This window comes from Lagopus muta, chromosome 2 (genome assembly GCF_023343835.1).
Source record: "Lagopus muta isolate bLagMut1 chromosome 2, bLagMut1 primary, whole genome shotgun sequence".
Lineage (NCBI taxonomy): Eukaryota > Metazoa > Chordata > Aves > Galliformes > Phasianidae > Lagopus > Lagopus muta.
Genome location: NC_064434.1, coordinates 70,703,445 through 70,716,971, shown reverse-complemented (window position 1 = coordinate 70,716,971; position 13,527 = coordinate 70,703,445). Strand labels below are relative to the sequence as shown.

The 13,527-nt window shown below is 48.7% G+C and overlaps 1 protein-coding gene across 1 annotated transcript in view; it reads left to right on the top strand.

Moving 5' to 3' along the window:
- The first annotated feature begins 1,306 nt into the window (after nucleotides 1-1,306).
- The window catches only part of EGLN1 (egl-9 family hypoxia inducible factor 1), a 29,199-nt gene continuing 16,978 nt past the window's right edge, over nucleotides 1,307-13,527 (top strand). The window contains exon 1 of the mRNA XM_048935839.1: nucleotides 1,307-2,641. Within this exon, the coding sequence (XP_048791796.1) occupies nucleotides 1,715-2,641 (927 nt within the window). The 5' untranslated portion in view covers nucleotides 1,307-1,714. The remainder of the gene's footprint in view (nucleotides 2,642-13,527) is intronic.

Genomic DNA, 13,527 nt, shown 5'->3' with positions numbered 1-13,527 from the left:
CCAGCAGTGCCTGACATTCCTATAAGTCCTGCTGCATCTGTTAATTTTAAATCCAGATCTATATAGAGAGTTGGTAAGAGTGAGCTGCTTTAATTGCACAGATGAAGCCCTCTTACTAGAGTACATCACAATCCCTGCCCTCACAACAGCCTGTGAGGAGCAACAATATGGGTGTATGTTCTTCAGTGCTGAAAAAAAAACCAAACGATGTCCCCAAAATCACAAGAGACTTTGGCAGAGCATGAGCAGAACATTCACATAGCTCATTTTCAGTTACTAACCAATGGACACATTTTGCTTTTCTACTCCCAGGTCTGCACGTTGGCTTTCTCTGGCCCTCTTTGGCTTTAGGATGGATTTCTGTCCTGAGAAGAGGTGAACAGCAGCTGAGTGCCCTTGCCCAGCCCAGCAAACCAAGGTTTCTGCTCTGCTTGCCCGCTGTGCCACAGTACAGATGAACTTTATAGCCCAGGAAGGACAGCTGCTAGAGCTTAGTGCAGAGTTTGCCGAGTGCTGCACCTCAACACACTGTTTTGAGCTGTACTGCACAGAAGTACAGGATACACAGCATTCACTTGACATCTACTGCAAGCCAGCAAGGCTCAAGCTGGGTGGATCAGAGCACACACGTCATCCCAGAGCTCCTCGCGTGGCTGCTGACAGCCGATATGACAGTGCCGGGACTCGCTTCCCTCCATGGAGTCTCCTCTCTGCGGTCCCTGCAGCTCCTGTTACTCTGCCAAACCCTTTTCCTTTTCCTGTGGGGCTTTGTCCCGCTCACTGCAGCTCCTCGTGGTTTCACGGCCCCATCACCTGCTCTTTCTTTCTAATGCGTTTAAACTGCCTGACACCGGCGTATGTCAGGGCCGGGTTAGGTCGAATAGAAGCCGCACATTATTTAGGAGAGTGCCGGCGCTGCCTCCTGCTTCGCCGGGTTATTTTGGGGCCTACGGATTGACAAAACCCGATCCTCTGCTCGGCCGCGGCCGCCGGACCCACAGCCCAACTTTCATCACCCGCTGCCCCTCGGCACGCCGGTGCCACCCGCTCCGAGCGCCGGGAGCAGGGGCTCGCTCCGAGGTTCCCAGCCACGCCCCGCCAGCAGCTTCGCAGCACGGCGGACCTCCCCGGCCTACTGCACGGCGCGGGGCGGTGCGGCGCGGCACGGCACAGCACAGCCCGGCACGGCCCGGCCCGGCGCTGCTTGCCCGGCCCGGCCCCGCCCGCCGGCGGCGCGGCCCCGCCCGCCTGACGCGCCGGCGGCGCTGGCGGGCTGGAAGTGGCGTACGTGCAGAGCGGGCCGCGAGCGTGGCGCCTCCTCCTCGCCCCGACACGGCGCTGAGGCGCGGCGGGCAGAGGCAGAGGCGGCGGCCGCGCCGGGCCGCGCACTCGGGAGAGCGGCCGCGCATCGCGCCAGCCGCCCGCCCGCCCCTCGGCCCTCCGCCGCCGCTGGCGGGGCGGCGATGAAGCGGCGCTAAAGGCGCAGGGAGGGCCCCCGCTGCAGCCCAGCGCCTGGCCGCCCCGAGGAGCAGGGAGGGAGGCCGCGGGCCGGCGGACGCGCAGGGCGGCGGGGGCCGCGGCGAGCCGGGCGGCCATGATGCAGTGAGCGCTGCTCCCAGCGCGGCCGGGCGGGGGCCCGCGTAGCGCCGCTCCCGCCCGCCTCCTTACATAACGCTCGGCGGCGGAGCGGGGCTGCGGCTGCACCACCAGCGCCATGGCGAATGACAACGGCGGCGGCGCCGGACAGGGCGGCGGCGGCGGCAGCGGGAGCGGCGGCGGCAGCGGAGGCGGCGGCGGCAGCAGCAGCGAGCGGGACCGGCAGTACTGCGAGCTGTGCGGGAAGATGGAGAACCTGCTGCGGTGCGGGCGCTGCCGCAGCTCCTTCTACTGCAGCAAGGAGCACCAGCGGCAGGACTGGAAGAAGCACAAGCTCATCTGCCGCGGGGGAGGCGCGGCGGCCGCGGCAGGGGGCGCTGCGGAGCCTCGCGGCGCTCAGCCCCCGCCGCCCCGCGCCCACGGCTCCCGCAGCGCACGCGGCGCGCACGGCGCCGGGGCTGCGGGCCGCCCGGACAAGGCGGCGGCGAAGGGAGCGGCGTCGGGCCCCGAGCCCTCCGGCGAGGCCGCCCCGCCGGACGGCGACCGCGTCGTCGCGGCGGCGGCCGGAGGCGGAGAGGCGGCGGCCCCGGCCCCGGCTCCGGCTCCCGCCGCGGAGGCGGTGCTGCTGTACCGGGACAAGTCGAACCTGTACCCGAGCGGCGTGCAGGCGGGGCCCGGAGGGGCCGCGCTGCGTCCCAACGGGCAGACCAAGTCGCTAGTGCCTCAGCGGCTGGCGCTGGAGTACATCGTGCCCTGCATGAACAAGCACGGCATCTGCGTAGTGGACGACTTCCTGGGCAAGGAGCTGGGCGGGCTGGTAGCCCAAGAAGTGCGAGCCCTGCATCACACCGGCCGCTTCACCGATGGGCAGCTGGTCAGCCAGAAGAGCGACTCCTCCAAGGACATCCGCGGCGACAAGATCACCTGGGTGGAGGGCAAGGAGCCGGGCTGCCAGACCATCCGCCTGCTCATGAACAGCATGGACGATCTCATCCGCCACTGCAACGGCAAGCTGGGCAACTACCGCATCAACGGCAGGACGAAAGTGAGTGCGGGACTGAGTGGGGACGGGCCGAGAGCCGCCGGCCGGGATCGTGCCCGCGCGCACGTGGCCGCCGGCGCGCACGTGCGCGCGCCCCGCCGAGTGCCTGCGCGTTGCGCTGCCGCGCGTCCCCGCGAGCGCCGCGGCACGTGCCCGCGACCCCCGCGCTGCTCGGAGGCGGCTGCGTGCGGCCGCGCGCCGAGGACGCAGAACCGAGCCCCGTTGTGTCGGCCTGATTGGTGATTCCCTTCAGGTCCGCCGCATGAGATCGCACCCTCCGTGAAGGACTGCGATGAATATTCATTACTGTCATTTCAGCCCCTTCACAGTTTGCTACCTCTGTTCAAGTATAAGGCGGGCAGTGAGCTGCCGAGGGGCGCCCAGCGCGGCCGGCCCGGGCACAGACGCGCTGTTGTTGGTGCAGCTGCGGGGCCTCAGCTGGTGGGAAACGGGAGTGGGAGGGGGAGAGCTGGTAGGCGAGAGACAGCCCCGGGTCTGTTCGGATGCACTGAGTTACCTCCTGCCGCAGAAGAACGTGGGGGGAACTCTTCGTTTCTTCTTTTTGTTCTGAAATGCGATCTGTGTGTACTGTGCGTACTGAACCAGTGTTCTATTAACGCTATCATAAACGTGGTCTGGATTTCTCCTCCAGACCTATTTACTCGGATATTTCTAATCTAAGAAGCTGTGAGGCAGCGGCTCGCACTGCCTAGGCAGGTGGTGGAGTCACGGTCCCTGGAGGTGTTCCAGAAACGTGCGTGTGGCACTGAGGGAAGTGATTAGTGGGCATGGGGGGCTGGGCTGATGGTTGGGACAGGATGGTCTTATTGATCTTTTCCAGCCTTTATGATTCTTTAAGGTGCCAGTGCTTTAGACACACCTGCTGCAAACATCCATAGCCTTGTGGGCTTCAGTTTTATGCATCAAAGAGGAGAGCTGCTTCTGTCTGTGTGCACAGTGATGTGCTGCTGGAAGTAATGTGTGCCAGGGCTGCAATTCCCAGTGTCCCTTCTTACAAGTCTGAATCACAGATGTGACTTTTGGGCTTCTGTATGTGGCACCTCCAAGCAACGCTTCTGCTAGCTGAGAAGGAACAGGTGGGAAAAGAAATCTCTAACTGCAGCATGCTCCGCATTTCCGTAGAGTGGCAGTACGGTTATGCAGACTGTTGAGCACCACTTGGTTTTCAATTGCTGCTGAAATGCCTGTGTTTCCAGGGATCACAACAGGTTTGCATTTCTGTACCAGTGAGGAGCAGTACGTTCTGTCTTCTCCTGTTCCCTTGCTTATCTCCCAAAGTCAGTGCTTGTGGTGTTGCAGGAAAGCTCAGTTTCCTAAAGCTTCAGCAAGAGTAGAAGGAAGTCTGTCCATCACTGCCACAGATTTACTAGTGAGCTCACAAATACACAAAGGTGTATCGGTGAGAGGGGCTGTCAGTGGAAGAGTCAGACTCAGTGGGTTTGTCTGTGTTCATAATGTCTGCAGAGGTAGCAGTGATGCACTGACTTCCACCCTCTCTCATGCATCCTTGAAGGCCTCCACTTTCCCTCCACCCTTCTGCCACAGTGAGTAGGGCCCAGGGACAGGAGCTTCTTTGACACCTGCTGTCAGAGCTCCTGGCTCTGGATGGATAGAAACATGGTGACACCTCTGGGTTATTGGGAAAGCCCTGTTTTTTGTTTGCTTCTTGCCTCTGCTTTTTCTGGATCAAGGTTTAGTCTCATTCTTGCAGGAGTTGCAGTGTATATGTGTTTTGTTCTTATCTGTAGAGATGAGTGTGCAGTGGAGATGCTGCTACTACTCAGTAGTTACTCCAAAGCTTTTCTGTTAGCTCACCATGTAAAGTGCATGGCTTAGTTCGCTTAACCAAATACAGCCAATTTCCAGATATTTGTGAGTATCACAGAATCACAGAATGGCCAGGGTTGGAAGGAACCTCAAGGATCATGAATCTCCAACCCCCCTGCCACATGCAGGCCCACCAACCTCCCCATTTAATACTAGATCGGGCTGCCCAGGGCCTCATTCAATCTGGCCTTGAACGCCTCCAGGGAGGGGCATCCACAACCTCTCTGGGCAGCCTGTTCCAGCACCTCACCACTCTTTCTGTAAAGAATTTCCCCTGACATGCAACCTAAATCTCCCCTCCCTCAACTTAAAACCATTTCCCCTTGTCCTGCAGTTAGATTTGCACTCACAGCAGCAATTTTTAACAACCTGTCCCTGTGCAGTACTAATTTTTACTGGTCTTACTTCAAGTAATAGGACTAAAATGGATAGAAATGCAGCATGCATAGACTCTACCAAATAATCTTACTACTCCTGTATGCATATGTTGCAACTCTGTGGTTTGCTCAGTTTGTGTGTGGAGAACTGGGTGTACTGTTTTACTGAGGGTGCTAAATGAGCCAACGTGCCACTGGTAAGACGGGTAATTCCCAGTACCTGAAGAATGCCAGCCCCTGGGGCCCTGCTCGCCCTGCAGCTGTGTGGGTGGGGGGCCAGCGTGGCCTCACATGCTGGGAAATCCAGCATGCACTATTACAGCTTTGAGAAGGCAATTTTGTACGGACAGTTCTGAATGGACTTTTTTAAAGTCCAACTTCCTCATTATTATTTTTGTTAAATAGACTTCTACGTGTAAAACAAGCCCAAAAGCCCCAAACCACTTGCAGCCTGTTCTTTATGATATTTTTGTTGGGTTCAGCGGTGTGTTGTCTTAGAATACTGTCTTTGTTTTCGAACGTTGTGCAAGGGTTGGCATCGTGTCATAGCAGTCACAGGAGCCTTTATTGAATCTTTAACCTTTACCATATCTAGTCCAAGCTCTGTAAACAAGCATATCCTACTAGAGGGAATGAATCGTAAATAAATCCGCTCCACAGCGTGCTGGAATTAACCTTTTTTCTAGACTGTGTCTTCAAAAATGTTTTGTTAACCAAATATACCTGTAAAATCTTAGAGTTCTGTTCTCCGAGCTTTAACTAGCAGCCGGATTCTTTAACAGGGGTAAATAGGTTGTTGATCAAAGGTTTTAAGGAAGGGTAATTGTTTTTGATGGTGGGAAGTAAATCAAATAGAATTGATAATACGAAGGTTGTCACTTCAAATTTAGTTTTGGCTTAACTTGTACAGCTGCTGGTGTTATGCCACTGAACTTGCTGTTGCTTGAACTGATTCTGGATACTTCATGGAAAAGGGAAAGGAAGTTAGTCTTGAGGTACAGGCCAAGACAGGGACGTTATGTAAATCTGTCTATGGGGAAAAAGTGCATTGATTTACAGGAGTATTTTATTTTAAACCCATACACATTCTCTAATTCTAGTCTTGAGGAAAAGGACAATAAATAAGGTGAAATGAGAGGAATCAGAGGTTTTGTATTTGGATTTTCTCTAAACTAACTGGGCTGTCTAAAATTGGCTGGCTGATGTTGTCCTACCTAGCCCAGACTGTCAGTAGATCATTCTGTAGGCTGAGAGGTGTCTGCATGGTAGTAGGTATAAACAGCCAACTGCTTTTAGAGTGACTATACAGTTGCAGGACGGACACTCTGGCTCAGTATTTACTCATCTCAGAAGTCCTGACTTAGTACATTCCTTATTTTGTTCTGCTGTTCCCTTCTGGATTGTGCTGTTTTTTTCCTCCCTGTGGTAGAAATGGCAGGTACCAGCAGATGTGAACTCTGCTGCCTTTCTCCTGCTTCCTGTTGTTTTCCAGGTTTTTCTTCTTCCATCTCCTCCCCAAATGCTAATTCTCTTCCCTTTCTCTTATCGGCTGCTGCACTTGTACGTGCACATATTTCTGTTTCCTGCCTATCCTGTCCTAGATAGCTGCTGAGGGTGGCTCACCAACGTGCTCACCAAAGATGGGGTGAAGTACTCCCGAATCTCATCAGGTGAGGTTTTTCTTCCCTCTATACAGAGCCTGATAAGAAGGAAGCTTTATAATTTTTTTTTTTTTTTTGCTAGGTATCTCTCTCCTCTAGTGAGGGCTTTGCTGATTTGCTGAGACTTCAGTTCAGAAGCTTTGTGTTCTTTATTAGTGTTACAGTAATATTGGGAGATAGTAATTACAGACTGGGACTTGATAATCACAGTATAAAGAAGCATCTGATCCATCAACTGTTCCTGCTTGTGCTCTCCCCACACCCAGCAGTACCCATCTCCTGTCCCTGCCCTGCCCCTTTTATTGAGAGGGGAGTTCCTGGACAGCTTGACAATTGCCATTATGTTCTTTTAGCTTTGTTTCATTCCCACTCCTTTGTGGCCTGACAGAAGAGCTACAACTTGAACAGCTCAGTTTTAACTCTCTCCTATCTCTTGCATCATGGCAGCACACCCACTGCTCCTCAGCCACCAGTGGCTTAAAAATGTGCTTTATAGGTTGCTTACTGTTCAAGCCTGCTCCCATGTTTTTTTTTTTTTTTTAAGTTGCTGAATTACTCCTGTTCTTGATCTCAAACTAACCTGATTGTAAATACTTTATCTGCTGCTTGTCATTTCCTGGGCACTGGTCAATTTTCAGTATGATGCTACATGCTAGAGCATCCTGGAGCTTTCTGAAGTCCTTGGGTGCTCTGGATTTGACTGTGTCCTATAATATCCTTAAGTTAGTAATGCTCCTTTAGAAAATAAATTCTGTTAGTGAGTGGATTTCTCATATCCTGCAGTTGGCTATTCTAGAAACTGGGAGAGTTTTTTTTGTTGTTTTTTTTTTGTTTTTTTTTAATTGAGACATTTGTGTCGCAGCTTTCCTACAAAGAGGCTGGGTAGTGTCACCAGAGACAGAGAAATTTAGCTAAAAAAGCAGTAATCAGCTGTTGAAGCTGTCAGTGTCTGGTGTAGCACTGAACAGAGGCAGAGGGAGCAAAAGACGTATCTCTTGAGTTTTGCAGATACCATTCAACATAGCGTGCTGGAAATGTGAGCAAGACTTCTGTGAGTTCTTTCCAGCAAATCTTACTCTGCAGGATGTCACGCTACATGTGCAGTGAGAAGATGGCAGATGAAAATCAAAGGTAGGGAATAAGAACTTGACAGCCATATGGGTATTGACTGGGGCAGAGGGAAGGTGTGGTTAAAGCTGAGCAACAGCTGTGGAGGAGAAGAGCTTCCTCTCAGTCTGCCTGTGGCATGTCCGTTTCTAGAGATCATTCTGCATCACCCTTGCATTTAATTTATTTCTGGATAGCAAACTTGCTGATTTAATTTCTTAGTAATGGATGCTTGCATGGACCAGAATTGGCCACTGGGTTGTGGGAAAAAGTGGGTAGGTCTCAGTCTCTCAGTACTTGCTTGAATTCCTTGAACCTGATAGAGTTTTACAGATACTTTAGCTTAAAGATTTTTCCTCCTGATGGTGTTTTTGTTGGCAGTTGCATTTTCTTCTAGACATGTGTGCTGTTCAGCGAAGGATTATGTGGTGATTCATGGATACTTAGGGCAGCCCGCAGACTTCACATTCCTGTTGGGTTAAAGCTCTGAGCTGAGTACAGTTTTATTTGTCCTTTCTCGTGTTTTGGGTCTCAAAAGGCTGTTATTTCTAAATGCAAATAGTCTTCCACTTGAGAAACAGGGTGTCCAGGAAAGACACTTCTTTACGGCCAGTGAAAATTAAAAGATAGATTAAAAGCTTTCGTAGGTACCAAGGTACTAAACTAGTTTTCCCTACAGATTGATCTCCAGGAGCAGGAGCAGGTGCATATGTGGGTACACTTGTCAGTAACAAATAACAGTAAAACCCTCTGCACATATTAGTATAGTGATTGTAATTGAAGAGTCATATGATGTGTCCAAAGTTGGGGAGCACTGCCCATGACCCCTATTGACTTTTCCATATCCTTGTGATTTAGTCTGTAGTTTACCGAGCACTTCAGGCTGAAAAATTAGTCACTCTTCTTTATTGGTACAAGTATTTACATGGCCATCCTGTGAACTGGAGTGGGGAACCGATCCATCTGAAAAATGAACTGGCAAAAGAAATGCTCCTGGTTCAGTGTTTGGATGTTTGTGCTGGCGCAGGGGACTGGCAGATGCTGAGACTTTCTTTCAACAGCAGTGCTAATTTATGCCAGCTTAAAGGGTTTGCCAAACTACAGCCTTAGTTTAACAGTTTAGGACTGATTATCTCAAAATTTGCCTATGAAACTTTGAATAAGAGTTAAGAAATCTGTGCTTCCTATATCATTTTTTTCCCCTCATGCTTTCTTTGTCCTTTATCCTTGCATATTTAGTATGAGATTCAGTTTCTGCCGTCAGAAACATGTTGTTCTATCCTTCAGGAATCTTTCTTTTGACAATTTTATACAAAAGCTTTACTGATTTTTCCTCAATAGAACATACGCAAGAAAGAAAACATTTTCTTTGAATCTTTCCAGCTTCAGTAATTTGGAGGGTGAGGGCAGAGGGCCCCTGCTCAGCCATGTCCCCTTCTTCGTCTCTATAGCTGCAGAGGCTCAGTCTGAAGTGGACAATTTTAGTACTGCTTTATTTTTATTGTCCCATTTCTTCTCTGTTCCTTGGTGCATAAGGATATAGCTCTGTGAAGTGCTGGGTTGGCTCACTGCATGTTGCATTTCCAGTCCTTTTGGGCTACACAGCTGCAGTTAGATTTTCAGTCGTTGATGTTCCAGAGGTGTACAAACCACAGGGGTACACGTGCATGAGTGACCTCTGTGTACAGTGGGTCATTAACTTTTTCCTCTTGGTGGCATTGCTCATTTTCTGATGGTGTTGCTGCTTTGATGCACTGTGCTGCCTGCCCTACCCCCCAGAGCAGTTGTTTGACTTTCTAGCTACTACTAAATGGAGTAATCATTATTTACGATATCCTTTCTGCCTTTCACGTTCATGGTTTACTTATAACGCGTTTAAGGAGAGAACCAATGCTGGTCTTTGTGGCCTTTTTCAAAAGTCATTTTGTGCTCATTAAGTCCTTGTAAACTCCTCCCAGTTTCCGAAGATTATTGGTTAACCGTAGCTGATCAAGCATATTTTCAGTGTGAGCTTGTTGCAGAACTAGCTGGTAAGTTGCAGTCGTAAGCCTCAGGTTGAAAGCTAATTTACTCGCTGTTCCAGGACAGTGTCTGTCAAAAATAGAGCAGTGCCTCTATGCACGTAACAGCTGCGTGTGCTTGAAGACTTTCTTGTTCTTTGGTATTTAACTCGAAATGACTCAAGAGTATTTTTGTTAGCATATAATGTTATAAATAGGTATTGGGTAGGAATCGCCTGTGCACGGATTTGTGTGATGTAGGGCAGCAATGTATGTGTTCTATGCACGGTGCCCTAACATATGTGAAGGACGTGCCTGTGGGGTACAGCTAATGGGAATTGTTGGTAAGATGGTCAGGTGACTTCACAAATCTTTAGATGCAATAAACTGACTAAAGATTTGAGTTTTTTTAATTTACTTTTTGATTTGTAAATGTATTTTAAATCTGTTTACGAGAAGAGTTTGTATTGTCAATTTGCAATCACTTTGTGATAGCTCAAAAATGTTGGCAAAGCTGCAGAGGACAGAGGCATCTCTGGGCATACTCCTCCTCTGCCTTTTTGTTGTTGCCCTGGTGGAGTGCCGGGATCTGTTATCTCAGTATTAACGTAGTTCAGAAAGCCACAGATATGTAGCTAGAACTGTCTCTGAAGGTACTAGTTAAATTAAAGCAATAAATCTTAAGAATGGAGCAGGCAGCTCAGAGCTGACGAATGGCGTATTTTTCCTCTTGCTGCTCTCTGTCCTGTTCAGACATCTGCTCTTGCTGTGGTCATCAGGCTGTGTGAACAGCTTTTGCTGTGTGTGGCTGGTACTCAGCTGAAGGCGTCAGGCCCTTCTGGTTTCGGTTGGCTGCTGCATTGTTGTTGGAGCAGCTGGCACACGGCCTTGCCACTGTGAGAACGGAAGCTGTGGCCAGTTGATAAGGGCATCTTGAACTCGCTCAGTTTCAGCAGTTTCACTGGGCATCGTATCATCAAAGTTGGCTGAAACAGTCTGAAATGTTCCTAGCTTGGATCCCTTTTCATTATGCAGGTGGTAATTGTACTGCAGTCTCTCCTGCAGCTTAATGACAGTTTTCTCCCAGTTTACCTATTATACAGTTAACCTGTGCCCATCACACGGTCCTGGCTTAGTGCAGCTTGCTGTTTTTGAGTATGTGTGCATTTCACACATTGATTTAACGAAAAATTTAAGGAAAATAAAATCAATTCCTTGTCTGTAGAGCAGGCTTGTCTCTGTCTAGAAATGTTTTGAAGTTTGTAAGGGGATTTCTGTAGTGAGAGGGTATAATGCACCAGGGATCCTTTGGAACTTAGAGCAGCAGGCATTTCCGAAGCCACTGTCAAAAAGTGCTTTTCTTTAATATTCTCCGTATTATTTACTCTGTTCTGTGCAGCGAATTTGTAACAGACATCTGGATGAAGTTATTTTCAGGATGTTTTAGTTTACCCAAGAAAAATGCCACCCACTTACACATTTCATAGACGTACACAGAAGGAACCTCTCAACAGGCAGGGGTCAGGCTCATGTATATTTCCAGGCTGTTGTATAAATCAAAACCCTGCAGCCCTGAGCTTATGGTCCTCCATCCTGCTAATCCTGTCAATTTTTCTTTCGTGTGCATTCCCCACAGATACCTGCTGCTCCTACCTATGGTCCCCTCAAGACCTTGGGCTGCTGGTATAGAGTCCTTTCCTGCTGAATGGATGGAAGAGGAGCAGGCACCAAGGGCAGGGCTGCCTGACCCTGCTGAGCTTGCAGAGCATGAGGCTTTGCTCAGTTTCTGTGCCCTGCTGGATATTTGGCAGGGCAGACACCCCTATCCTCTGCAAGGACTGCATTTGAAAGATAAGAGTGCCTGCCTTTTGTGAGATGCCTGTTGATCATCTTTAGTAGTAAATTGAAGCTGGATGGAGTTGTATTCTTCAGAAATACTTCAGATGAGTACTCAGTCTTACTGGGAACAAAATTTCTGATGAAGCTACATTTAAAGCAGCTGTTGATACAGTTCAAATACTACCAATCTCTTTTGCTGAAAGCTTACACTCTTCTTGCAGCCTAAATCTTGTTTCAGTTTCTTGCAATTTGCCTTCTGGTGTTTGTTCTTCCCTATCAAATGTCTCTTTTTCTCCTAAGGATGTGATCTCTTCATATCATAATGCATTTATTGCAAGTAATCTATAGTCTGTGTGTAGGTGAAGCTTCAAAATACTGACAAAATGATGCTTGTGTATAGCTTCCAGCAATTCAAAAACTTCCTTGGCCAGAGGTTGCATCTGAACCGCTGCTTTTAGTATGCACGGATGGATGGATGTACTTGCTATTAATTTACGTAATCTTGGTTTTAAGAGCCATTTGTACTTTTGGCCTCTGTGATATCCTGTAACAATGAGTCCTGCAGTTTGATTAGATGGGGAAGGAACTTCCTTTTGTTTAAAGCCTACAGCCTGATGATTTTCAACGTCTTCAAGATTCTTTGTTGTGAAAGCTCATTTTGCAGTAGTTTTATCTTCTGTGGTTTTAAGCCTGATACTTTCCTTCGTACATTTTTCAGCTGATACTTTTTCCTTCCAGAACTGAAGAATTAGGATCTTTTTAGCGTTTCTTTGGCTGGGAATTGTTTTATACCTCTGTACATTCCTGTTGCCCATTTATGCAGCTCTGTGCATCTGCTAATCCCTCTTTTGCACTTCCTCTTTACAGAGTGGCCATTTTCTTGTCCAGGTACTTGATATCATTCCAACCTTCTGTGCACCTTTCTGCAGTCAGTGTTGGAATGGTTCCCATAGTGTATTTCCTTATTGCGTGTAAATGCTGCTGGCCTGCTACTCCCTCCCTCTTCCTGGTCACGTGAAAAGTACAGACCCTGTGGGGATCCTGTTGGGAGCTGTTGTTTTTCACTGAACAGAAGTTAGTTTGCTGTGGTGAAATTGCTACTTCAACTCATGGTTTTATTGCTATTTGCATTTATCTGTTCCAGTACTTTAGAATGCCTTGAGAGTAAGGGCCATACTTAAAGTGCTTTATACTTAAAATTTTCTAATTTTTGCATCAAAATTAATGCCTTGACTAAATCTCCATTGCAGCCTGGGGAAAATGACATACAGTGGCTCCCTGAGGCCTCCTAATGTTGGCATAGACTCAAGAACAACACAGGAGTTCCTAGACTGAAGTCCTGACTTTGTCATTTTCCTCAGAGAAAACAGAAAATGGGAGTGGTAACTTCTCATGAGCCAAAGGCTAGGCCAGAGTTATATATTATAAGTTCAGTAGGTATAAATGAGAGAAACTGGGTTTTTTTACCCATTTAATTCTAGAAATTTAGTTTTAAAAACTATGAAAGACTTCAGCCCAAAGGACAAGAAACACAGATGAAGATACCATCAACAAGCTTTTTTGGCTTAATCTTATCCCATTGCAACAAGAATGTTGCAGAGTTTAAGCTTTTACTATGCCTTTTCTTCTTTCTAAGCATACATCCTGCTACTTTGAAGATGCACCTGTGCAAAGACAAAGCTAGTAACATGTGTAACTGCATAGTGTTGCTTGTGTTGGTCCTGGGAATTAAATACAGCCCAGGCTTTTTGCTTGTGCTTTAGGGCTTTTTTGTGTTCCAGGTGGGGGACGAGTCTGCCTGAGAGCAGAGCTGCCCTTCAGAGCAGGGGATTGGGATGGTGCTGCTGCAGCCCTGGGTGTTGCTGGCTTGGGTCAGCATCCTGGCCTGTGGCATTGTAAGCTCTGTTTTCTTGAGAATTTAGCTTTTAAAAGTTCTTCAGTTACTAGCAAACATTGTTATGTGTTACTGCCCATAAGCTTGAATTCCATTTTGCTTGTATGAATAAAGCATACAAAAACAATGCCCTCCCTTGGAGAATTTACAATTAAATACAAGC